The 27,737-nt window shown below is 44.1% G+C and overlaps 1 protein-coding gene across 3 annotated transcripts in view; it reads left to right on the forward strand.

Annotated features, from left to right (window-relative positions):
- Positions 1–27,737, forward strand: part of LOC143295939 (muscle-specific protein 300 kDa-like) — a 341,276-nt gene that overhangs the window by 28,070 nt on the left and 285,469 nt on the right. For all 3 annotated transcript variants that reach the window (XM_076607634.1, XM_076607635.1, XM_076607636.1), the window contains exons 3-14: positions 5,880–5,941; positions 9,219–9,314; positions 16,543–16,626; positions 17,114–17,206; positions 17,787–17,896; positions 19,199–19,395; positions 19,973–20,061; positions 20,871–21,017; positions 21,621–21,932; positions 23,072–23,353; positions 23,854–24,468; positions 25,895–26,077. In XM_076607634.1, the coding sequence (XP_076463749.1) occupies positions 5,880–5,941; positions 9,219–9,314; positions 16,543–16,626; positions 17,114–17,206; positions 17,787–17,896; positions 19,199–19,395; positions 19,973–20,061; positions 20,871–21,017; positions 21,621–21,932; positions 23,072–23,353; positions 23,854–24,468; positions 25,895–26,077 (2,270 nt within the window). The remainder of the gene's footprint in view (positions 1–5,879; positions 5,942–9,218; positions 9,315–16,542; positions 16,627–17,113; positions 17,207–17,786; positions 17,897–19,198; positions 19,396–19,972; positions 20,062–20,870; positions 21,018–21,620; positions 21,933–23,071; positions 23,354–23,853; positions 24,469–25,894; positions 26,078–27,737) is intronic.

Genomic DNA, 27,737 nt, shown 5'->3' on the forward strand with positions numbered 1-27,737 from the left:
GATTTTGGGGAGGGGCATATATAAGCAGCAAACAAAAAAACAGCAACCAAAAGCATAATTTAGACGCAAAAAAAACAAAAAACCACCCCCCCCGTGCACACATGCACGCACTGCACGTACAGCACCCATCCACTATCTCTCTCTCTCTCTCTCTCCTTCTCCCCCACCCACCACACACGCAAATGCATTCTTACCACATCCACCCTCACACACACACATTCATCGACACTCACGCCGACGCACACACCTCTCCCGGCTCACACACACACAAACGCACGCACACACACACACACACACCAATCATGAACAGCCTGCAAAAAAGCCGGGAACACCTTTGCCAAAGCTGGATACCTCGATCATGTTTCGATCATCCATCACAAATAATACAATGAATGCACACCACTCTTGACGGCTGTCAAACAGAACAAAGTGCAGCACAATATTATTGTCCGCTTGAGTCCCCGACCCACGGTTCCGCCAGCGACCGTGTTGTCGGAAAAGGACACATTGTTGAATCAACAGGCAATCCATGTTGACACGCTGGAGGTGTCCATACCCTGAGAACTCGGACGCTTGTTTCCGATGTTTTGAAAACACACACACACATATTGATCAAAAGTGACGTGTTGAAGTCATAGGTTGGGATCGATTTGACCCCCATCTGTGTGTGTGTGTGTGTGTGTGTGTGTGTGTGTGTGTGTGTGTGTGTGTGTGTGTGTGTGTGTGTGTGTGTGTGTGTGTGTGCGCGCGCGCACGTGCGGTTCGACATCTATCTTTATTCCTCCACCGTCCCCTTACAATCATAGCCTTTGTAGTATTAATGTGGGAACTTTGTTGAGACCACCATTCGGTTTTTTTTTTGTGTGTGTGTGTGTTTGTTTTGTTTTTGTTTTGTTGTTGTTGTTTTGTTTGTTTGTTGTTGTTTTACTCACGCGTGTTAACAGTGAGTGTAGTATCACCCGGTCTTCAGTTGTCCGTATATGCCGCGTGCGTGGGTGCGATTGTGTGTTTGTGCGTGCTTGCGCGCGCGTGTCCATGGTAAAATAAACTTTTACACTTGGGTTTTCTCGGCAACTTCATGAAGTATGGGAATCAAATTTGTGAGGATGGTAGGTATGCCTGATACTTTTCGAAACCATCTGGAGATAATGAGACGAGCAGGATCAGATGTCAAAGGTGAAGGCCATCATTTGGCAAGAAGCCGATAGAGCTCATGTCTTAAGATCCAGCGTCCATCAAACTTGGTATTGTAACTGGCCATGGTGTGGTGTGGTGTGGTGTGTGTATGTGTGTGTGTTCAAGTTCAGGTGTACAAGGTCAACATTACATTGTCACTGGTCATTCTGAAATAACTGTAAATCACGTGCTGAGTTCAATGTCCACAGTATTTTCCCTTTGGACGGAATGAGAAGTGTTCACAAGGCGTTGGACGTTCACTCCACTGATCATACAGAGGAGTGGAGGGGAAGAAATGTGAATGTAGCCCTGAGTTCATTCTCATTCTCTCTCTCTCTCTCTCTCTCTCTCTCTCTCGCAGCAGTGGTCACTGCTAATCCTGAAATAGATTTATATCACGTGATGAGTTATCTCTATCTCTGTCTGTCTGTCTGTCAGTCTGTCTGTCAGTCTGTCTGTCTGTCTCTCTGTCTGTCTGTCTGTCTGTCTCTCTCTCTCTCTCTCTCTCTTTCCCCGCATGTCTGTCTCACCCCCACTCTCTATTTCTCCCCGCTCTCTGCCTCCCTCATTGCCTTAATTTTTTTTTCATCTCTCATTCAGTCTGTGAACTCGTTCTTTTGTCTGTATCTCTTTCTTTCTGTCTCTGCCTTTCCCATCACGTCTTCCACTCTGTCCATACAAATCTTCGTATGTATACGCACGTAGAAGATCAAATACACACGTTAAAGATCCTGTTACCCATGTCAGCGTTCGGTGGGTTATGGAAACAACATACCCAGCATACACCCCCCAGCCCCCGAAAACGGAGTATGGCTGCCTACATGCTGGATGTCATACACGTAAAATGCTACATGTCTGTCTGACTGTGTATGTGCGCGTGCCTGAAATCTGATTGAATGACACAGGAAACGAATGATGAGCGCCCAGTGGCAGCCGTCAGTCGGCTCTACCCAGGTAGGCAGCCTATTGTGCAAATGACCCCATGTTCGTAAAGCGCTTAGAGCTTGGTCTCCGACCGAGGAAAGGCGCAAAAAAAGTATCCATATCAATCAGTCTCATCCTGTCTTTCTGTTTGTCCGTCCGTCTGTCTCTCTGTGTCTGTTTCTCTCTCTGTCGCGTCTGATTTAGCTGAGTGCTGTTCGACTTATTGCACTAGGTGTTACCTTTGACAGAACCGTTAAACGCTGGAGCAACAGCTTGTGTGCCCCATGGTTTACACACAATACACAAATACACTGATGTCATGTTGCTTCGCACCTTTGTATCTGAGAGAGAGAGAGAGAGGAGGGGGGGGGGGGGGGGGGGGTTCACACACACACACACACACACACACATGGACTTTAATTATTCACATTTCTCACCCTCCACTCCTCTGTGCAACTAGCAGAGTTAAACGTTTGAACACTACTCATTCCGTTTTTAAGGGTAAAAATTGTGGATATTGCGCCCATCCTCACCCCCTTCCCACAGACCGAAATAAGTAATACTCTATCGTCGTGTACTCAACAAAGCATACGAATCTCTCCCCCCCCCCCCCCCCCCCCCCCCCCCCCCCACACACACACACACACACACACACCTCCCCTCCATCATTGTTGAACCAACAACGGCAAAAAACGCGCAGTGAGCAAATAAAAGAATCCTGCAATCATCACGGAGTAACAATGCTGACTCCTCCACCACCACCAGTTTGTCAGTCCTCAGCCGATGACTGCTCACCCGTGGACTGTACTGACCGGAAGGAAATTGAACCTCTTTTGAATAGAAGGCTGTAATTATGAAAAGTGATGGTCAGGGCTCGAGCCACCCCCCACCCCACTTCTGTCTCTCTCTCCTTCCACTCCTTCCACCTGCCCCCAAATTTGCATATCCGTCTTGTTTCATTTGCATATGTGCCCGGCCCAGACGTGGCTTCAAGTTGTACTGGTATGGTAGCCTCAGGGAGGTAAAGGCCGGGGGTGGGGGAAGGGGTAGGGTGGAAGTGGTACGTCCACGGGGTCTGTGTTACGCCTTTTAAATATTCTGTCGCACGCGCGTGCTCTCTCTTTCTCCCTTTTCCCCACTACACCCCGTGTACAGTACTTTCCCTCTATTCTCCTGCTCTGTTTCTCTGTCTTTAGCTCTGTCACTCTCTGTCCCAATCCCCACCTCTCTGTCTCTCTCCCCACTCCCTCCCCACTCTGTCTCTCCCTCCCTCTCAGTTTGATTAATTAAAAACTATTTAAGTAGAACATCCGCTGCCAAGGTGATTATGCATTGATGGCCTGGAGTCAGAGAGTCAGGGAGGGAAGTGCGGTGGGCGAGAGAGAGAGAGGGGATCAAGTCAGTTGCGAGGCTTTTCTTCTGTATTATGTTTATATGTTTTTAATTATTCATGCAAGCATCTGTTTATATATTTATTCAGAATGCGCCATATGTTATTTAGAACACTACACTTCGGTTTTTTGGTATTGTTGTGGCAAAGTCATGATTCCTTCTTATCCCCCCCTCCCCCATCCCCTCAACCACCTCTTTCACCGTCTCACTGTTTCCGCGCCCTTTCATCATTCATTGGTCAGTGTGTCTCCCCATGCATTTCTTTCAACCACACACACACACACGCACGTACGCATTCTCATTCAACGCTTGCACACACGCAGTGACTATTGGCAACTAGACACTCAGCATCCTCCACCCCCCAACCCACACGCGCTAGCGTGCGCGATAGATTCGGAGGAAGAAAGCTTGGAAGGGTTAATATTATATTATGGGAGGTGGTGCAATGTTGAATGATGCGGAAAGGTGGTTTTTCACAGGCAGGTCAATAGCACGTACGATGATTCTGCAGGTGAACACATATTCCTCATTCTCCTCCTCCTCACACTCCATCTGCCCCATCTCCATTGACAGGGGAATGGAGATGGATCACGCCACAGCAACAAGTCTGAAAGAGTTCCGCAGCCAACGACAAAAGACTTCCTCCATGCTGGTTTTTTTTTTTTTTTTTTTTTTTTTCCTTCCCCCACAGTTCACTGGTTTTGATGGCTTTCCGCGCGTGGCCGGCTTTGGTTGGGTGGGCTTTTAAAAATTTTTATGAAAGGTCTTATAGGGGTTCTTGGCTGTTCACATCCCTTTCCTCTCTCGTGCGTGCACATACGCACGCACACTAACACTAACACGCGCGTGCGCGCGTACACACACGCGCACACTCACACACACACACACACACACTCACTCTCTCTCACACACACACACACTCACTCACTCACTCGCACACACACACACACACACACACTCTCTCTCTCTCTCTCTCACACACACACACACACACAGTAGCACTCAAGTATAGCGTTAGCAGTAGGCACATTGACCACACACCCTGAGTGAAACGAAAGCTGCGTTCCGTCACATTATCGGCTTGTGTAACCTTCGGTAAACATTATCCAAGTCAAAGTCAAACGTTTTGAAAGTTTGCAGCAGTATTCCACAGTGGTACTGTTGTTTGCGGTGCGTTAGTCCCAGTCCCACCATACTCCTTTCTGTTCTCCTGTTTCGACGCCCTCCCTCCATTGTGTGTGTGTGTGTGTGTGTGTGTGTGTGTGTGTGTGTGTGTGTGTGTGCGTGCGTGCGTGTGTGTGTGTGTGTGTGTGTGTGTGTGTGAGTCTCTGTCTCACCCACCTCCCACTCTCTCTCTCCCCTCTGTATTATTGTCTCAGTCTGTCTGTCTGTCTCTCTTTCCCCCCCCTCTGTCTTCCTCTCCCCTTCTCTCTCTCTCTCTGTCTGTCTCCCAGTCTCAGTCTCTGTCTCTCATATAATTTCAGTGTTCAGTTCAGTGAACATTCTCTCTTTGTGTCCGTTCTCCCCACCTTCCCACCCAGTGATATAACATCGCCATCGGGTTACAAAAATAGCTTTCACTAGTTTCAGTCCAGCCGGGCAGAAAGCCTACAAGAAAACATTGTTCCATTCTTTTCCATTACATTTCACACTCCCCACCCCCATCCCCACCCACTTCGTTTGCATGTGTGTGTGTGTGTGTGTGTGTGTGTGTGCGCGCGCGCGCGTGCGTGTGCGTGTGTCTGTGTGTGTTTGGTAACATGTTGCCCTTGTTTGTTCTGTCTCCCCTCCAGGCTGTGCCGCGTCTCCATATACAACATTGTGTCTCTGCAACCTTGTCTGTAGCAGTGTATGTTTGTCAGCCTGTATCTCCACCTGTCTGTCTGACCGTGTCTCTTATTTCAAAGGGTCTGAGTGTTGATGTGTGTGTGTGTGTGTGTGTGTGTGTGTGTGTGTGTGAGAGAGAGAGAGAGAGAGAGAGAGAGATGGTCAGTGCTATATACACACAGATAAAGAGATGTCTATATCTTGCAGTTGTAAGAGGGCAGGACCTTGTTCCTCTTCCTGACTCCATCCTGCCCCCCACCCTTCTTTTTTTTTCCCCCTTCCATTTTGTTCTTTTCTGTTTCATCCTAGTTCCTTCTTGCCTTTCTTAAAACAACAACAATGACGACAACAGTAACAACAACAACAACAACAACAAAAGTACATGTTTGTTAACCGAGTTTAGAATGGTTTGACACATGCATGCTGGAATCATTGTAAATACCAGTGCCTGCCCCTATAGCAGAAACCTGTAATGTGCATGTCACAGTGAATTTATCCTCATTCCCACTCTTTACTTATTATACACAATACTGATGTTACATTTGTTGCTTCTTTTGCAGATGAACAGGAGAGAGTGCAAAAGAAGACTTTCACAAACTGGATGAACACATATTTGTGCAAGGTTAGAATTTATTTTAACACTTTTGTGTAATGCCATAAGTGAAGAAATTTTATGAGGGAATTTTGATGAGTTTTTATATTACAAATGGTAGTAAGGCTGGATTTAAATCATTATGTAAACTCTAGCATGGTTGAAGCAAAGTCCTGTGCAGTGTTTATGTGTGATAATTACAGAGTACGATGAGTGTGGTTGAAGTCAAGTCCTGTGCAGTGTTTTTGTGTGGTAATCACAGAGTATGGTGAGTGTGGATGAAGTAAAGTCCTGTGCAGTGTTTATGTGTGATAATTACAAAGTATGATGATTGTGGCTGAAGCAGTCCTGTGCAGTGTTTATGTGTGATAATTACAGAGTATGATGAGTGGTTGCAGCAACATTTTGTGCAGTGTTAATGTGTGATAATTACAGAGTATGATGAGTGTGGTTGAAGCAATCCTGTGCAGTGTTTATGTGTGAGAATCACAGTGTATGATGTGTGGTTGAAGCAGTCCTGTGCAGTGTTTATGTGTGAGAATCACAGTGTATGATGTGTGGTTGAAGCAGTCCTGTGCAGTGTTTATGTGTGATAATCACAGTGTATGATGTGTGGTTGAAGCAGTCCTGTGCAGTGTTTATGTGTGAGAATCACAGTGTATGACGTGTGGTTGAAACAGACCTGTGCAGTATTTATGTGTGAGAATCACAGCGTATGATATGTGGTTGAAACAGACCTGTGCAGTGTTTATGTGTGAGAATCACAGTGTATGACGTGTGGTTGAAACAGACCTGTGCAGTGTTTATGTGTGAGAATCACAGTGTATGATGTGTGGTTGAAACAGACCTGTGCAGTGTTTATGTGTGAGAATCACAGCGTATGATGTGTGGTTGAAACAGGCCTGTGCAGTGTTTATGTGTGAGAATCTTAGTGTATGACGTGTGGTTGAAGCAGTCTTGTGCAGTGTTTATGTGTGAGAATCACAGTGTATGACGTGTGGTTGAAGCAGTCCTGTGCAGTGTTTATGTGTGATAATCACAGTGTATGACGTGTGGTTGAAGCAGTCCTGTGCAGTGTTTATGTGTGAGAATCACAGTGTATGACGTGTGGTTGAAACAGTCCTGTGCAGTGTTTATGTGTGAGAATCACAGTGTATGACGTGTGGTTCAAGCAGTCTTGTGCAGTGTTTATGTGTGAGAATCACAGTGTATGACGTGTGGTTGAAGCAGTCCTGTGCAGTGTTTATGTGTGAGAATCACAGTGTATGACATGTGGTTGAAGCAGTCCTGTGCAGTGTTTATGTGTGAGGATCACAGTGTATGACATGTGGTTGAAGCAGTCCTGTGCAGTGTTTATGAGTGATAATCACAGTGTATGACGTGTGGTTGAAACAGTCTTGTGCAGTGTTTATGTGTGAGGATCACAGTGTATGATGTGTGGTTGAAACAGACCTGTGCAGTGTTTATGTGTGAGAATCACAGCTTATGATGTGTGGTTGAAACAGACCTGTGCAGTGTTTATGTTTGAGAATCACAGCTTATGATGTGTGGTTGAAACAGACCTGTGCAGTGTTTATGTGTGAGAATCACAGCTTATGATGTGTGGTTGAAACAGACCTGTGCAGTGTTTATGTTTGAGAATCACAGCGTATGATGTGTGGTTGAAACAGACCTGCGCAGTGTTTATGTGTGAGAATCACAGCGTATGATATGTGGTTGAAACAGACCTGTGCAGTGTTTATGTGTGAGAATCTTAGTGTATGACGTGTGGTTGAAACAGTCCTGTGCAGTGTTTATGTGTGAGAATCAGTGTATGACATGTGTTTGTAGCAGTCCTTTGCAGTGTTTTTGTGTGAGAATCACAGTGTATGACATAATAATAATAATAATGGTATTTATATAGCGCTGAATCTTGTGCATAGACAAATCTAAGTGCTTTTGCACCAGTCATTCTCACGCATGCGTAACTCTAAAACTGGAGAAACTGAAGTCAAGGAAGAGGCAGGGAAGGGAGGCTATTTTGGGAAGAGGTGGGTTTTAAGGCCAGACTTGAAAGAGCTGAGTGTGGAGACTTGATGAAGCGAAAGAGGTAGTTCATTCCAGTTGCAAGGTCCAGAGAAAGAACGGCGGCCAACAGTCGAGAGTTTGAATCTGGGTATGCGTAAATGGAGTGGATCCGAAGCTGATCGTAGTGAGCAAGATGGAGTGTGGAGGTGAAGGCAGCCACAGAGATAGGAAGGGGCTGATTTGTGAATACATTTGTAGCATAGAGTGCTGATCTTGTACTTTATTCGGTGTGAGACAGGGAGCCAGTGGAGATGTTGCAAAAGAGGAGTGATGTGCTCAGCTTGGCTTTTCTATCTGAGGACGAGTAGGGCAGCAGAGTTTTGAATGCGCTGAAGGGCCTGAATGGATGAAGCAGGCAAATCAGACAATAGAGAGTTACAGTAGTCAAGGCGAGAGAGAATGAGAGAAACGACAAGTCTAGATGTTGCGTCAATGGACAGATATTTCCGGATGGAACTGATGCGCCGCAGTTGACAGTAGCAGGATTGACATGTCTGATTGATAAATTTTTGCATGGACAGTGTGTTGTCAAGGACAATGCCGAGGTTCCTGACTGAACTGGAAAGAGGGATGGATGTACTGCCAAGTTTGATTGTGTCAGTTGTAACGGAAGAGAGTTTTTGTTTAGTTCCTATGATCATTGCTTCAGTTTTGTCCGTGTTCAATTGTAACTTATTTAGAGTCATCCAATTTTGAATATCCTGGAAGCAGTTGGATGTGATTATCACACATAAACACTGCACAAGACTGTTTCAACCACATCTCATATACTGTGATTCTCACACATAAACACTGCACAGGACTGTTTCAACCATGTGGTTGAAACAGTCCTGTGCAGTGTTTATGTGTGAGAATCACAGTATATGACATGTGGTTGAAACAGTCTTGTGCAGTGTTTATGTGTGATAATCACAGTGTATGATGTGTGGTTGAAACAGTCCTGTGCAGCGTATATTTGTGAGTATCACAGTGTATGACGTGTGTGGTTGCAGCAAAGTTTTGTGCAGTGTGTATGTGTGAGAATCACAGTGTATGGCATGTGTGGTTACAGCAAAGTTCTGTGCAGTGTTTATGTGTGATGATGGTGCATGACATGAATGGATGCAGTAGGGTCCTGTGCAATGTTTACTTGTGATGATGGCGTGTGTGGTGTGTGTGGTTCCAGTCATAACTTGTGAAGTGTTGAGAGAGAGAGAGAGAGAGAGAGAGAGATGATTATGCATGATGTGTGTGGTTGCAGCGAAGTCCGCCCATCAAAGTAGAGGACCTTTTTGAGGAGATCAAGGATGGAACAGTGCTGCTGTCTCTGCTGGAGGTCCTGTCTGGAGACAAACTGGTCAGTGCTGTCAGCCTTTCTCTTTTCCCTCTTATTATGACTAGTATGATGCTATCTTTTTCACTGTGTCTTGTTTCCCTTCCTCCATTCATCTCTCATTCTCCTACCACCCCTCTCTCTGTGTCTCTCTATGTCTGTCCCTTTCTCTCTCTCCCAATGTGCTGGGGACCCCTGTCAGGATATAAACTGGTCTGTTTGCTCTGTAGAGTCTATAGTACCACGCTGTCTTTTTCATTTTTGTGTTCTTTCTTTTCCTCTCTCAGTCTCCTTTTCTAGCTAGTTCTATCACACCTCTCTCTGTCTCTCTTGGTCTCTGGCTCTGTTCTCTTTCTCTCTATCTCTGTCACTCTGTCGCTCTCTTTCTGTCTCTTTGTCACTCTCTGTATCCCTCTCTCCTGCTCTCTCTCTCCTCCTCTTTCTCTCTCCCTCTCTTTCTCTCTGTGTCAGTGTTTTCAGATTTTTGTGTGTGCTTTGTTTCTTTTCTTTGGACCGATGTTGGAAGGACTTATGAAGAGCCTTTTGTTTTTAGCGTTTTCACAGTTTTAAACAAATGATTTTAAACATGTTAACAAAGAAGATGCAAATTTGTTGGGAAAAAAGAAAGAAATAAGATTGTTTTTTTCTTTTTATGTTCTAGTTAACATTGTTTTATGTGTTACAAGATGAGTCGGTACAGAAGCCATAGGCAAACATAGCATGAGGGTTTCAGCACCAAAGGGAAGCAGCATCATATATCCTTCAGTGAAAGAAGGGGGCTCAGGTAGAGTGACTGACATCTCCCCACTCCAACAACAGTATGCAGTCACACACTAATCACTCTGTGACCTCCTTGACCTTTCCTCCTTGACCTGTCTTCACCCCCCCCCCCCCAGCCTCAATATTTTCGGTATAAAGTTTTGGGATGTTATTGTTCATTGATTTTACATGTCATCTCAAAGAGTTATGTTAGATCCCCCCCAACCCCCATGCCCCCCATCCCTCACCAAAAAGAAGTTGGGGAGTTAGAAGTATGGTGGTGGTGTAATGAAATGTGAAATTAGAGCAACACTTCCCTGAAATTCACCTTTATTTTCTTAATCCCTTCACCCCTGAACTTTGATTTAAGATTTATTTCCATATTCTTTTAACAGTGAATGTAAAATTTATTTTTTCACTTTTATTTACTGTCCTCCCCCCCCCCCCCCCCCCTCTCCCCCGCCCCTTTTTTCCTCTTTGGCCCCTTTGTGGGCAAGGGCAGCATGTGAAAGAAAACATTTTCGTCTTGTCGCATCACTTGACCTGTTCTTCTTTCTGCCCGTTTGCATGTGCCAGAAGTCTCTTTTCTTCATCTTTACCCCAAAGCATATGCATTGCACTCCTTTTTCTCTTACATCAGACATCCCCAGGCACACAGTATTATGTGGACTACACTCACATGCATTCACATGAACTTGTGTACACTTATGTGCACATGTACACACACATTACACGTGTGCATACACACACACACACACACACACACATGCACACACACACACATGCGCATGCACATACACACACACACACAGACACACACACACACACACACACACACACCTGAGGTGACAACAATAGGGCAAGACCAGAGGGGGCAGAGGGGAAGTGGAGTGGGGGGACAAAGCCTGCTAAAGTCCAAGGTAATGGGGCAGCAGAGGCTTTAGCCGTTCCTCCCTCCCAGCTTTCCCCCCATCTGAAGGCACTTACACAGGATTGCCTCCTCAGCACTCTTTGACAGTGGACATCAGTTCCTGGGGACACACAGAGGAGAAGCACCACTCTTGTGCTGGAGATGGACCACTATAATATATTCTTGTGGGGGAGGGAAGATGGTGTGGGGAGATGGTCTGGTCAGAGACTGATACTGGTAGTAGCTCTTCTGCTTTCACTGGTCTGGTCCAGCTGCAGGCCGTTATTGATTACCTGCCCCTGTGAGTGTGCCTCTGTGTGTGTGTGTGTGTGTGAATGCTTGCCTCTGTGTGTGTGTGTGTCTGTGTGTGTGTGTGTGTGTGTGAATGCTTGCCTCTGTGTGTGTGTGTGTCTGTATGTATGTGTGTGCCTGTGTCTCTTTGTGTGTGTGTCTGTATGTGTGTACATCTGTGTGTGTGGTTAGAGTTCTGTGTTGTTTGTTGGCTCTCTGTAGATTGGAGCTAGTCTTGTGGAACCGTCTCTCCTCTCAAGCGCAGCACAGTGGCAGTGGCATGGTGGTGATGGGGGAGATGAGGGAGAGATGTTGTGTCTGAACATCAAAGGCAGCTTTGTGTGTCTTCTCTCTCTCTCTCTCTCTCTCTCTCTCTCTCCTCCCTCCCTCCATTTCTCTTTCTACCAGTCTCTCTGTCTCTCTGACGTTTTCACTCTGTCTTGTCTGTCTCCCTCTCTCTCTCTCTCTCTCTCTCTCTCTCTCTCCCCTTATCTCTTTTGCTTCAGCTTTCTGTCTCCCCCTCTCTGTGTTGCTTTTCTGTTTTTGGGTGTTATGAGTGGGGGTGGAGATGGGGTGGACATTCTGTTTGTTCTTTTTTATTCTCTCTGTGGGCTGCTGGCATTTATGGGGTGGGATATTATAGGAGAGGCTCTGTCAATGAAGCTTCAAGAAATGCTTTTTGTGTTAATTCATTTGCGTGCATGTGTGTGTGTGTAAAAGAGAGAAAGTGTAGAAATAAGAGAGAGAACTGAATGCATGTGTTGAGGAGTTTGTGGATTATTGACTGGTTGGCCTTGCCTCTGTGGGGCAGAACAGAAAACATTTTCACCTTTTCTTATGGCAAATTATATTTATCTGTGTGTGTGTGTTAGTGTGTGTGTGTTTGTGTGTGTGTGTGTGTGTGCATAATACACCATCATACAGTATTCATTACACACACACACACACTCTCTCTCTCTCTCTCTCCATCACAAAGTGGTGACAGCGTGTGGGAGGTGGATCAGGTGGTAAAAAGAAAAAGCAAAATAAAAGGAAAAACCCCAAACAATCAAACACAATTGACTTATACAACAACAACAATGACAGTGAACATTCCACACGTTTTCCCTCTACAACCCAGAAACATGTCTAGACAGGCTGACTGTCAGGGCCTGGCCTGCCTGAGACACTGAGAGATAATGCCCCCTTGTTATTGTTGGTAAGATTCTTAGCTCTCTTCAGCCACTGTCACCACCCCTGTCAACACCACCCCCCCCAACCCCCCCCCCCCCCCCCCCCCCTCCCCCCCCCCCACCCCCCATCCTTTCTTTTCATACCCCCCTCCTTCATCCTCTCTGCCCCCCCACCCCATCCCCTTACCAAAACCTCACCCCACACCCCAACCCACCCCCACGCCTCCTTTCTCTTCCTTCTCTCCCCCAGGGATCAATAACCGGACATGCACGCGCACACACACACACACACAGACACACACACAGGTGAAAGGCCAAGCAGCCTGATTGTTTCTCACCTGTGGAGAGAATTGGTGGATTGTTTCCAGCTTTTGGGAAATGGAGGGGAGGAATGTGGTGGGGGGGGGGGGGGAGAGGGGGTTGGGGTGGGGAAGGTTTGATATCTTGTATGGATGTTGTTGTGTGTTGTTTTTGGGAGATGTATTTAGTTTGTGTTTGGTGTGGATGAAGTGTGAAGACATGTTGGTGTGCTTGCTTGACTGATAATGTGGTGGATTTACTTGCATAAACTTTGGTGTCTTGACTGCTTTATGTTGTGATTGTTGTCTTTTATCTTTGTTGTGAAATGCTTCAACATTGATAACACATATACAATTACATGTATATGCACACAAACATGTAGGCACACACGCAGATACACAAGCATGTATACATGTGTGCATGCACACACACACACACACTCACACGTACACACTCATGCTTGCTTGCGTGTGTGAGTGCATGCATACATGCTTGTGTGCATGCATGTGTGTACATGTTGTTGTACATGCAAACATGCATATGTTTAAAACTACATCATGACAGAAAGCCATCATGACATGACTGATTGTCATAAAACAGCTGCAGCCTTGTTTGGGCTTTATTTGATAGAGTTAACAGTCTGACACAGTTGATCAGACAACTTGACAGCAGTGTGAATGGAAATGAAAGGACTCCACATTCCTGTAGAAAGTAATGTGTTCAGTTTTGAGTGGTGGGCTGTCGCACAGGACTTATCAAGATCGGATATCCTCTTCAGGAGGTTGAGGTTCACTGCCTTTTGTTGTGGAGGGTCTAGTTGTGAGTCTTGACTCTTGAGAACTGGTTTGTGACTCCAGGAAGAGTGGTCATGCCCCACTGCCTAGTTGTCTTTTGACTTGTGTGAACATTCTGAACTACAGTGATTGGGATTGCAGATTGATTTTCTTTCTTTCTTCTTCTTTTTTTTTTAAACTTAGGTAAAAATGGACTCTTCAGAATATTTCAAGTAAAACTCAGTTGCTTTTGAAGCTCATGAATACACATTTAAAAAAATATCATGTTTCATGCATTTATTGCTTGAGTGTAAATCTGTCATGTAGTCATCATGGGTGTCACTGGTGAACGGTGTAAATGTGTAAAGAAAGTTTGAGGAAAGTATAAGGATTGTGGCCAGCAAGACGTAAACACCTTGTTGAGGCAGTCTTTTTGGATGAGATGATAAACCTAGGTCCTGTGTGCAGCTTGCACTTAGCACATGTAAAATAACCCACAGTAGCAAAAGGGTTGCCCCTGACAAAATTCCCTAGAAAAATTCACTTTGTTAGTAAAACAAATAAACTTGTAGACAGAAGAAAAAAGAAAGTGGTTCTGTGCTATGGCAATGCTTCCCCCCCCCCCTCCCCCATTCCCCCTGGGGAGGGCAGCCTTAATTTTACACAGAGAAATTGGTTGTAACAAAACGCATTACCATACCATACCATACCATACACACCACACCATACCACGACATAACAGAACACAATTTGAAGAGAAAAGATGAGAAGAGAAGCATATGAATGATATATCTGGGCTTAGAGATCGTGACAGGCTTGCTTGTCAGTGTCACCACATGCAACATGAAGCATAAATCACTGCCTCCATTTCCCTCTTAAAAAAAAAAAAGAAGAAAAAATCAACAATACATTCTCCCGCCCCACAGACCACATCTGTTCACACATGCCTCTTTGTGTGTTTGTGTGTGTGTGTGTGTGTGTGTGTGTGTGTTTCTGCCTAACTGCCTTCACATGCTGTACCTTCCTGCCAAGCATTGTTGTTAAACAGGACATAAGTCATTGGTATTGTCAGTGAAAACAGATAGGTCAGATCTCTATCATATATTGTTATATACATACATTTTTCTTAACAACCCTCCTCATTGATCTGGCCATTGGCACCTGTTTCGACCACCCCCAGCCCTCTACACCCCACCTCCTCTCAGCCTTTCCCCTTTTCCCTTCTGTTGTTTGTTTCTATTCACTCGCACTGGACGTGTCCTGGTCATATGTGTCTCTGACACCTACACACTATCATTACTCTTTTGGTGGGAATGCATGTGCATGCAGGTACACAACCCACACTAGTGGTATTTTTGTTTCACAAAGTCACTCTGGGTTGTCTATCTTGCTGTGTGTCTCTCTCCCCAACCTGCTTGTGTCCTCTCTCTGACTCCCTGGGGATCATATCTTCTTGTATAAGGTGAGGACAGAACCAGGGGGGAGAGGGGAAGGGGGTTGAGGACTGGATTTGATAGGCAGGGGATTTGTGGAGTGAAGATGGAGGGAGTGAGGCAGTGAAACACACACATGCATGTGCGCGCGCGCACGCACACACACACACACACACACACACACACACACGCATGCATGCACGCACGTGTGCGCACACACACACAACTGCCATACAAAAGCCCATACTCACATAGAAATAAAGATCTAACATTCTTCATGCACAGACACACACACACACACACACACACACACACACACAAACAACAACAACAACAACAACAACAACAACAACAACAACACACACACACACACACACACACACACACACACAGAGATATATATATATATATATAATATTTATATGATATTATATTCTCTGTTAACATATACACTTCAAAATCCTCCAATTTCTGGTCGTGCAGAACAGTAGAAATTACATACGCACAGCACATTTTCAGAAGCATCAAATATTAAGGACTGGCATGATATTCCCTGTGAGCCATACATTGGCTTCAAATCCATCACTTAGCATTCATTGTGCTTCTGACAGACATGAAAACAATGCAGATCTTGTCCTACATGGAACTGCTACTGATGTATGCCTGAATTAACGGAAGCATGAACAAAAAAGCCTTTCTCTCTGTTGTCAAACATTTTGAGGGAGGAATATTCAACAAGGTGTGATGAATACTCTGTGAGTGATGAAAACTGGCTTTTGTGGCGAGTAAAACTGGAAGCGTCATGGTCTGTCAAGCAGGAAGAATTATGCATGGGGTGGTTTTTCAGTGAATGGTGGGAGAACGGTGAATGGAAAGTGAAGAGCAGAGAAAGGAATGTGGTTGGCTGCCTGCTAAGTTTTGAAGGGTTTCTTCCCTTGGGCTTGTACACCATGCACACATTCTCACACAAACACGCAAGCATGCATCATGTGTACACACAAGTGCCCGCACGCCTTCACATGCATGCACATGCGCGCGCACAAAAGCACACACACACACATGCACACCTGTGCATGTATCTTGTTTATATTTATTTCTTCATTGCTGACTGAAGATGTGGGAGGATGAGGCCTACATGATAATGTAATCCCCATTGTTATTTTCTTTAACCATTCGTTGATTGGTTATTTCACGTGAGCACTTGATATTCATTTGTTTGTATTGTTCCCAGCCATTTCATTAGCATTATCCAGATGCCTCTCTTCCTGAGTCCCCCCCACTCCCCATCCCCCTACCACCACTAACACACACACACACACACACACACACACACACACACACATAAACTACAGTACCAGGACTGTTGCAGTCCTAGCGCCAGCTAGCCACAGAGTGCTCTTGGAGATAGAGTCCTTACAAAGCTGTTTGGTTATTTTCTGATGGCCTCCAGATGTTGATTTTATTATTGCCTCTGTATGTTTAGTTATTGTCTACATTTGTTTCCACACTTATTGTCTCTATTGGTGTTCCAGGGAAAGTGTTTTGCTTTTTAAAAAACAGTAAATATTGTGTGTTTGTGCGTTTGCATGTGTGTGTGTGTGTGTGTGTGTGCAGCCAATGGAGAAAGGAACCAAACTACGCAGACCTCATCACATTGCCAACATCACCACAGCCCTCAATTACCTGGAAAAGAGACAAGTGAGTCAGACACAAACTGATTTTGCTTTTAAGTCATTGCAGTTTCTTCTCCTCTGAGTTCCATCAGTTTGTGTGTGTGTGTGTGAGTGTGTGTGTGAGTGTGTGTGTGTCTGTGTGTGTGTGTGTGTGTGTGTTTTCTTGTGGTATCTGTTAGCTAATCATAGTGGTAATTTTGACAGTAGTATTCAGTCTTTTGATATTGTTGAGAATATGATCCTTGTTTGAATGAATTCCAGTCAGAAAAGAAGGATACAGACATGCAGACACTAACACAGACAAACACACAAACACACACACTCACACACACACACACACACACACACACACACATATATATATATATATATATATATATATATATATATATATATATATATATATATATATATCAGTCACACCAAGAAACATACACACACACACTCACAGAGGCATCTCCAAAGTAACAGACAACCTTGACTATCTTTAAAAAAGAAAAAAAATGTTTCAGATCAAAATGGTCAACATCAACGCCACCAGTGTTGCTGATGGAAAACCAGCCATTGTACTGGGTCTGGTCTGGACCATCATTCTCTACTTCCAGGTCTGAGTTATCTTTATGCTGTTACTGGGGACTTTTTTATTTTTTTATCTCTTGTTACCATTCTCTTCTCATAATGTGATTCCTTGCACTATTCTTTTTGCTTTGTTTGTCAGCCTGTCTGTTATTGTCTTGTTCATTTCTTTGCCGGAGCAAGTACAAACACTTGTATGAAGTTTAGATGTATGCAGAATATAAGCTGGGCTTGATTAGACACATGTTTGTAAGCTGTGTGTGTGTGTGTGTGTGTGTGTGTGTGTGTGTGTGTGTGTGTGTGTGTGTGATGCTTTTCTGTTTCTGTGTTCATGTATGGCCTATGTGCCCATTTGTGCATGCAAACACATACACAAGCACGCAATGAAATAAGTGCACACATACAGACACAGACAGACAGACAGACAGACAGGCACACACACACACACACACACACACACACACACACACATACACTTTGAGACACTTACACTTAATGCCAGTTCATGTTCTTATACCCATAACCAATGTCAACACATTTTCTGCACCATTTCATCATTCAGTCATTGATCCATGCACGGTGTGTATGTGTGTGTGTGTGTGTGAACAGATTGAAGAGACAATCTCCCAAGTGCCGGACATGGCAGACGGAACCACCAAGAAGAAGCAGGCACTCCCCAAACAGAGCCTGCTGGCCTGGGCTGAGGGTGTGCTGGGCAGGTAGGTAGATGTGGCTGTGGTGTTTTTACACTTTGAACCCAGAATACTGATTTATCTGTATCACCTGGTTGTTTCCCTTGGACTGGGTACAGCTTTTTCAGTGTGAAAGTTCAGTTTCACTTTTTCAATCAGTTGAATTCTCACTTGGGAATTTTTAGCTTGTTGGCTAAAGTATCTACATTGTTTGACAATGTTTTCTAGGGGGTATAGCATGTTTTGGATGATATTGTATGTATTTTGTTAATGAAGTATTGCTTTGAATTTGACAGTGCACTCAGTTGTTGAAAGGCTGGTCAACAGAAACTGCGGTGCAGCTGCACTGATCGGGTGCAGTGTTACTATAGACAGTGTGCTTATTAATCTAGTGACTTGGGGTGGTAGACATTTGAAAGAGCCAAATGGAGAGGGGGAAAAAACAGTCATACATGAAACAGCCTGCACATGGAAATGTTACTGAAGGAAATGATTCCATCTTTTATGTGTGACTCTTTACTGCTGCCAACATTGTTGCTCCATAATATACTGTTTGTATTGAAGATTTACATTTCTCCTGCAGTTTTTGAATGGCAACCAGTGTTTTTTACTCCTTGTATTTGTATCATAAACTGGAAAATATAAAATCTCTGATAACTATGCTTGCCCATTATTTTCATCTGTTTCCATTATCAGTAGTGCAGCAGTTACAGGCTGAAGATCAAGGATTTGGGAAGAGCTGGAAGGACAGTTCAGTACAATTAGTTTCTCTTATTGGATATATGAAGATATTCTGTATTGTGTAACCCTGATGATGAACATGATTTTCAGCTGTACGTTGATAATCCACTGCAGTGCAGCAAATACATGGTGGAGATGACGACATTGGACTTCCATGATTGAATGAAAGTGATTCTTTGTGTATTGTTTGTGAGTTTTGTACCATAGACAAATTTTCTCTTATCTGAGATATTACAGTATTCCACATTATCTATTCTGTCACTCTGATTGCCCATGATTTTCACCCATGTTGTTGATCCACCATGCAGCAAATATGGTCTGAAGATCAAGGACTTTGGGAAGAGCTGGAAGGATGGGGTGGCCATAGACACCATAATCCACAACAGCAAACATAATTATTATTAAAAAAAAGATATGATTTTCACCTCCATGGATCATGCTCTGTGCATCATGTATGGTCTGAAGGTCAAGGACTTTAGGAAGAGCTGCAAGGACGGGGTGGCTTTCATTACCATGGTCCACAACATCAAACAATGATGGCTAAAAAGTGAATATGATTTTCACCTCTATGGATCCTTCTGTGTGCAGCAAGTATGGTCTGAAGATCAAGGACTTTGGGAAGAGCTGGAAGGACGGGGTGGCCTTCAACGCCATGATCCACAACATCCGGCCGGACTTGGTGGACATGGACAGTGTGCGTGCCCAGCAGTCCCGCACCAACCTGGAACATGCCTTCTCCACCGCTGAGGACCAGCTGGGCATCGCTCGACTCCTCGACCCGGAGGGTGGGTGGTGGTTTGTGTGGGGAGAGGGTGTGTGTGTGTGGGGGGTGGGGGGTGGCTTGGTGTTTGGGTGCATGGGGGGTTTGTGTGTGAGCGTGTGTTTGTGTGTGAATAGAATAGATTAGAATATTTTTTCATAAATAAAACCATAAGGTTTATAAGACACAATAAAACATAAACATGAGAATATCATGAAAAGAAACATTTGTGAACAAATTTTGCCAGCCTTGGCTGTAATTCTGTTAGTAAGATCAGTTCGCTAGGCTTGGCATTTGGACAACATATATTAAGAATCTGTTTCTGTAAATATTGTATTTTACACAATTGTCTAAAAGATGGGTCTCGTCTTCTAAACTCTTGCAGGTAGCGCACACTCTTTGCTCTTTGGTGTATTTTTATACCTTCCTTGTTCGATCTGCAAGTCATGGGTGCCACTTCGTAACATAGTTAGTGTGCGTGGGCGCTCATGCGTGCGTGCGCGAGCGCGCGTGTGTGTGTATGTGTGTGTGTATGTGTGTTATTTTTTTTGTATTCCCTATTCTTCAGTGATGCCTATAGCAATTATGCTGATGATGTGCAGATGTGGATGTGGACCGGCCTGATGAGAAGTCCATCATGACCTACGTGGCACAGTTCCTCAAAGCTTACCCTGATGCTGGTGACCCCAACGTTAGTACTCTCTTCCTTTCACACCAACTGTATGATAGTCATTTCTGACTATGAATAGTAGAATGTCAGAGGAGGTAGGTGCACACACACACACACACACACACACACACACACACACGCACACATCTGCGCACACGCGCGCACACACACACACATGCGCATGCATGTTCATGAGTCAAGTCAAAGGCTAGATAATAAAACAGCATTTCCTTGCTTATCTGTATGTATATTTGATAGTTGTGTGTGACTATGAACATCAGGACTGCAGAGGTGGCAGCTGTTGTCACAACTATCTGGGCGAAAATATGATGAAAGTGGAGAGTGTCTTGCCCAAGTTACATCCCCACTCTCTCAGCCAAGAGGGCTTTACGACAGTTGTTATTGAGATGATCCCCAAAGATCAGTTAGCCCTCAGTTTTATCAGCATGCATTTCAGGCTGTAAGGCCAGAATTTTACCTGTAACCCTTTGACAAATGCTGGCAAGTGTGCTTATCAGGAAAGGTGTGTCACCTCACTCAGGTAACTTCATGAATTCTTCAGAGACTGCATCAGACAGGGTTTTACTTGTTTATTCATTCATTTTACATAGCAGAAAAGTTTACCTTGTTTATTCATTTATTTAATCACTTATTTATGTATTCGTTATCATTCTATTTTTGGCAGATATGTCACAATATGTGTATGCGTCAGCTGGCACATTAAGCTGGCTCATTGACAATAACTGTGCATTGAACTCTCCATTCGTCTGTCCTATTTGTTTTGTTGTTGTCACGGTGAATGTCTGTCTACAAATGCATGGTGTGTACAGTTCAAGGGTCTGCCTGGGGATGACATGAGCACACCGGACAAAGAGCAACAGGCCTATGACTCCCTCATGACCTGGCTCAACACGGACGCTGTAGAATTCCTGGCCAACAGTCAGGACCCCGTCTCTAACAGACAGGCAGAATTCATGGTCAGAACCCTGCAGTTTTATATTGTGCATACCTGGCAAATCTCAGAATTCTTAGCCCCAGTCCTTCAGTTTTATATTGTGCATACCTTGCAATCTCTGTCTGCCTGCCTGCCTGTTAGGTCATTATTCTACTTGTGTGCCTCCACTCTTTCTTGATGTTTTTTTTTTTTCTGACATGCAAGATGTTGTTTTTCTCTTCGTTTTTCTCCATTCTCCCTCCCTCCCTCTCTCTTTCTCTGTGTGTGTTTTTTTTTGTTTTGACATTTAAGGTTCCAAAATTAATACATAAGAGTGTAAATCTTGTATTTTGGTAAAGGGAACCTGTCGTTGGTGGTTTTGTTTTCTTTCTTTCCTATACTTTATTTTTGTGTGTTCAGTTAGCCGTTACACACACACTCGCACGCACGCGCGTGCACACACACACACACACACACACATACACACTCTGTCTCCCTCTCTCACTTTCTCTTTATGGCCAGGATCTCTCTCTCTCTTTCACACACACACACACACACACACACACACACACACACACACACACACACACACAAACATCTGAAAAACAAATCAACACCTCCACATTCATTAAACTCTCTCCCCCAGGACTACATCGGCTTCAAGACAGAGTTTGACCGGCGGGAACCCCTGTACAAGAAGATTGGGGACAAAGTGACCTCCGGCCAGGCCCTGAAGCTGACCAGCAGCCACTGGCAGGCACTGGATGACAGGTGGAAGGAGGTAGAAGACCAGACGCGGCGCTGGCTGCTGAAGCTGGACGCCAACCTGCCAGGCAAGCTGGGCAAGTTTGGTCGGTGGCTGTACGATGCTGAGGAGATGTTGAGGAGAGAGAGGGACTTACTGGCTGAGCCTCAGGACGACCCCTCACAGCTGGCTGAGGCCTTTCGACAGCACAAGGTTCACAGTCTTTTCCTGTCCTTTGGTGTTTATTTTCTTTCTTTGTGCTGTTTTTGTTCTTTGGTGGTTGTACACATCTTCACCACGCCTGTGCATTGGCTTGAAGTTCTAGAAAAAAATATTTTGGGTAAATGTGTGAAAAACAATGATCCTGTCCCGATGAATTTGAGAAAGGTAGTGAGGCTTTTTGGATAAATGTGAAACAAGAAAGCAATGCTTTTAGGTAAATGTGAGAAAAGTAAAAGTTTTGGATGAATGCGAGGGGAAATATCTTAAGTTTACCACATGGGATGCAGTTGGCATTGGTTTCTGTAAGATTGGAGAGTATCTTCTTTTTGAAAACTTTGTAATAATGTCAATCAACAATAATCAGTTATTGGAATAAACACTACTCATTATGGGGATACTGCCTGTATGAAACAGTAAGTGATACTTGAAACTGCAGATGTCATGGATCATGAAGAAGTTTTGAACCTGAACTCAAGTCTTAGAAATGATGTGAGAAAAAATTATATGGGCAAATGCAATGCCAGAAATAAGCAATCCCAAAATATAAACCCTTCACAAACTTCAAAAAAAGATGCTATGATGAATTATATCTTCGTTTATTTATTATTCATTTATTATTATTTTTTTTATTGATTCATACATAGTACCTCTCTACTGTCAGAGACCAATTTCCAAGCGCTCCACAGAGTCATTTGCACAGTAGGCTGTCGACCTGGGTAGAGCCAACCAACAGCTGCCTTATAGGTGTTCATCATTCATTCCCCACCGCCCTCACCCCCTCCTCCCCACTTTTTCTTTCTTAAAAAAACAAACAAACAAAAAAAACCTTTTTTTTTTACAATATTTTATGTCATATATTTTTTTTAATTTATTTTATTTCATTTTTTGGTTTTATTTACTATATTGATTTATCAGTTCATTGATTATGAATTACATATATGTTTATTTACTTTTGTATCTTATTTTACTTCATTTCTTTTTATTTTCCCTCAAGGCATGAGTAAGCGCGTTGGATTACGCTGCTGGTCAGGCATCTGCTTAGCAGATGTGGTATAGTATATATGAATTTGTCCAAACACAGTGACTCCTCCTTGAAAAACTGAACTGAAGTGAACTCATCCCATTGACAGGAGTTTTTCAAGGAGTTGGACTCATGGCAGCAGTTCTTCACGAAGACCAAGCGTGAGGGTCGCTTTGAGGGAGAGCTGCTGCACGCCCCTCACATGGACCTGATGACCAAGCGGCTGGAGGCCGTCAGCAGTGGGGCCGGCAACCACCACAAGCACATGGAGTACCTGCTGTGTCGTTTCGACCTTCTGGGCTACATTGAGGCTGCCGAGGGGAAGGTGGTGGTCTGGACAGGGAAGCACGGCCATCAGGAAGACGTGGAGGCCACCCTGCAGGATTTCGTGGTGAGCACTTGTGGAGTGGTGATTGATGTGTGTGTATGTTTGCGTGCATTTGTGTATGTATGTGTTTGCGTACTTGGGTAGATAGATAGACAGATAGGTAGATCTGTGTGTGTGTGTGTGTGTGTGTGTGTGTGTGTGTGTGTGTGTCTGTCTGTCTGTCTGTCTCTGTATCTGTCTCAGTATCTGTTTATCTGTCTATCCATATACCTGCCCACCTACCTTCCTGTCTAATTATGTGTGAATGTGTGTGTGTGTGTGTGTTTTAATGTGTGTGTGGGTGTGTGTGTGTGTGTGTATATGCATGCATGCACACACACACACACCACACTTACACACACATACACACTTACACACACACACACACACACACACACACACACACACACACAGGAACATGTTCAGAAACACACAAGCAGCCAAAACAAATCACCGACAACCCCCGTCCCAAATCGTTCCTCACACAGATCAAACAGTTACAGTGATTCATTTGTCGAACACAGGACACAGTGGAAACACAGCAACTGGTGCAGACCGTCCAGAAAACACAAACGGAACTGAAGAAACTGGCAGAAGCCTACAAGAAAATCAACAAAGAGGAAGCCCCCAAAGTGGACGCCTTTCAAACAGAAGCCAGCGAACGCTGGAAAAAAGTGGCGGCAGACATCCAAGGCGTGAAACCCTCGCTGGAGGAAGTGATCAAGGCATGGAGAAACTACAATGCCTGCGTAGACGTCCTGACGGTCTGGTTCACCGACGGGGATCAGGCCCTGGCCTCGGGGACCCCCGAGGAGGTGGAGGAGTTCTTCAAAGACTCTGCCCAATACGAGGACCGCCTCAAGATGCTTAACGATAGCGGGGGGTTCCTGCTGGGTGTGGTGACGGACCCTGTGGCTGAGGAGATCCGCGAGAGGCTGGAGGAGATGAATGCTCAGTGCCCGGACTTGCTGAGCAGCTTTGAGCAGTTTCGGGAGACAGAGGTGATTGGTCGGGCCCGGAGCGAATACGACGAGGGGGTTGAGCAGATGGAGAAGTGGCTGGATGGGGCGCAGGGTGTGCTGAACCAGCAGGTGCCCTGTGTGCATGCTGACCTCAAGGAACACTTGCTTCAGCTTGATGTAAGTGGGGTCTTTGTGTAGGTGGTGTGTATGTGGTGTGTGTTTGTGTGTTCTGCTGTGTTTGTCTGTGTGTTATGGTGTTAAGTGTGTAATTGTGGTTGTGCATGAATAGGTACATGTGTGTTGTTTTATGTATTTTTGTGTTGGTGAGGAAGCTGTATTGTTTCTGTGTGGATGAGGAAGCTGTATTGTTTCTGTGTGAATGAGGAAGCTGTATTTGTTTCTGTGTGGATGAGGAAGCTGTATTGTTTCTGTGTGGATGATGAAGCTGTATTGTTTCTGTGTGGATGAGGAAGCTGTATTGTTTCTGTGTGGATGAGGAAGCTGTATTGTTTCTGTGTGGATGAGGAAGCTGTATTGTTTCTGTGTGGATGAGGAAGCTGTATTGTTTCTGTGTGGATGAGGAAGCTGTATTGTTGGTGAGGAGGCTGTATTGTTTCTGTGTGGATGAGGAAGCTGTATTGTTAGTGAGGAGGCTGTATTGTTGGTGAGGAGGATGTATTGTTGGTGAGGAGGCTGTGTTGTTTCTGTGTGGATGAGGAAGCTGCATTGTTGGTGAGGAGGCTGTATTGTTTCTGTGTGGATGAGGAAGCTGCATTGTTTTTCTGTGAGTGAGGAAGCTGTATTGTTGGTGAGGAAGCTGTATTGTTAGTGAGGAGGCTGTATTGTTTCTGTGTGGATGAGGAAGCTGTATTGTTAGTGAGGAGGCTGTATTGTTGGTGAGGAGGATGTATTGTTGGTGAGGAGGCTGTATTGTTTCTGTGTGGATGAGGAAGCTGTATTGTTGGTGAGGAAGCTGTATTGTTTCTGTTTGGATGAGGAAGCTGAATTGTTGGTGAGGATGCTGTATTGTTTCTGTTTGGATGAGGAAGCTGTATTGTTGGTGAGGAGGATGTATTGTTGGTGAGGAGGCTGTATTGTTTCTGTGTGGATGAGGAAGCTGTATTGTTGGTGAGGAAGCTGTATTGTTTCTGTTTGGATGAGGAAGCTGAATTGTTGGTGAGGAAGCTGTATTGTTTCTGTTTGGATGAGGAAGCTGAATTGTTGGTGAGGAAGCTGTATTGTTGGTGAGGAAGCTGTATTGTTTCTGTTTGGAAGAAGAAGCTGTATTGTTGGTGAGGAAGCTGTATTGTTTCTGTTTGGATGAGGAAGCTGAATTGTTGGTGAGGATGCTGTATTGTTTCTGTGTGGATGAGGAAGCTGTATTGTTTTTCCGTGAGTGAGGAAGCTGTGTTGTTAGTGAGGAAGCTGTATTGTTTTTGTGTGGATGAGGAAGCTGTATTGTTGGTGAGGAAGCTGTATTGTTTCAGTGTGGATTAGGAAACTGTTGTTTCAGTGTGTGTGAGGAAGCTGTACTGTTTATGTGTGGGTGGGAAATGTATTCATTCTGTGTGTGTGTGTGTGTGTGTATGTGTGTGTGATGCAGGAGGTGAACGGGGAGCTAGTGCAGGTGGAGAGTGACTTCAAGGTGACCACTAAGACAGCCCAGTCCCTGGTGAAGGACAGCTCACAGGAGGTGGTGGATGTCATGCTGGCCACCCTCAACCAGCATAAGGAGGCCATCGTCAAGATGCGCAAGGAGGTCCCTGAACGCATCAAGTATCTGAAGGTCAGACATCTGTTGAGTTTTTGTGTTTGTGTGTGGGAGGGGGGGGGGGAGTTCAGAAGTGGGGGTGTGTGTTAGGGGTTTCGGGTGGGGAGGTGGTTGTGGGTGTAGGTGTGTGAGAGAAAGAGAGATAAGATAAGATAAGATAAGAATAACTTTATTATCTCCAACTGGAGAAATTTGGTCAGGTGCATTATCACAACATAGGCAAGTAAACAACATGGGGACCATAACTGTAAAAGCCAACAACAGCCCCTACAAATATTACGAAGATACAAATGTAAAAAAAAAAATCACATACATCGTTTCATACATACATCCACACACTGCAGGTAATAACTAGTATTCTTAATGTAAAAACAGAAAGAATTAAGAAACATTATTTGAATATAATTATAAACATAGTCTACTATACTGCACATTGATTATAATAGACAGATAAGATAAGAATAAAGATGAACCCCCCCCACCCCCACCCCACACACGCGGATAACTTGATTAAACAAGAGTAATAAACATATGTTCTCAAATAAAAGCATTTCACATATTCGCTTTTAAAAACATTGCAATAGTGTGATAGTGTGTGTGTATTCTTGTTATTCAGGGTTGTTGGTATATTGTCTGCTCATTTCAAGGTGATTTAGATTGTGTGTGTGTGTGTGTGTGTGTGTGAGAGAGAGAGAGTTTGTGTGTATGTAAGGATAATGTATATGTTTTGTTAGGCATGTATGTGCTTGTGAGGGTATGTGTGAGTGCGTTATGTTGCATCCATAGATGTGATATCCTTGATATGGATACTTATATATAGTGTCTAGTGTCTATCTCCTGTCAGAGACGAGCCTAAGTGCTTTACTAATACCAAGTTACATGCCCAGCAGGATGCTTACCTGGGTAGAACTGACTGATAGCTGCCTTTTTAGACGCCTGTCATTCGTTTCCTGTGTCATTCAGTCAAGCTTCAGTCACACATACACGCATGCACACATAAATGCAAAAATAAAGAATAAAAAAAAAAGTTGTGTTTTACTTTTGAATTTTGCCAGGGACAGCTCTCTTGTTTTGTCAGGGATGACTCCTTTGTTGCAGAGGGTTATATATATATATTTATATGCACTAAGTGTTTGGTACACATAAGACCTTGGTGTATCATCTTGTACGAATGACTAAATACTTACACAAATGACTCATTCATACTCATTGGTATAGGTCTTCTTATTCTGGATAAGTATAGAAGGGATTTCACCGCAAGAGTCGAAAGTTGAACTTCTTGAACATTTGGATGATTTCACACTATATAAACAAAAATGGTGTAGGAAAGTTTGGGGCAAATTAGGCTGTGTGAACTGTGGCTGGGCAACATTGATGCCAGCTGTGAATTCATTTCACTCACAGCCTGACCCCAGGCATTTTTTACCATTTGTGCTGAAGAAGATGGTATGATGAAACCATCTTTATTCTCAAGTTTAGCTTTTGATTATCAATATGACTTTACACACATATGCATGATGTTGGTGAAAGAAAGACTAAATACTTACTTAAGTTAAATGACTTACACATTATATCCGTGATGCTGGTTAGAGAAGGATAAAATACTTAAGTTAAATGACTTATACATTATACCCGTGATGCTGGTGAGAGGACAAAATACTTTTGTTAAATACTT

This window comes from Babylonia areolata, chromosome 21 (assembly GCF_041734735.1).
Source record: "Babylonia areolata isolate BAREFJ2019XMU chromosome 21, ASM4173473v1, whole genome shotgun sequence".
NCBI classification, from domain to species: domain Eukaryota; kingdom Metazoa; phylum Mollusca; class Gastropoda; order Neogastropoda; family Buccinidae; genus Babylonia; species Babylonia areolata.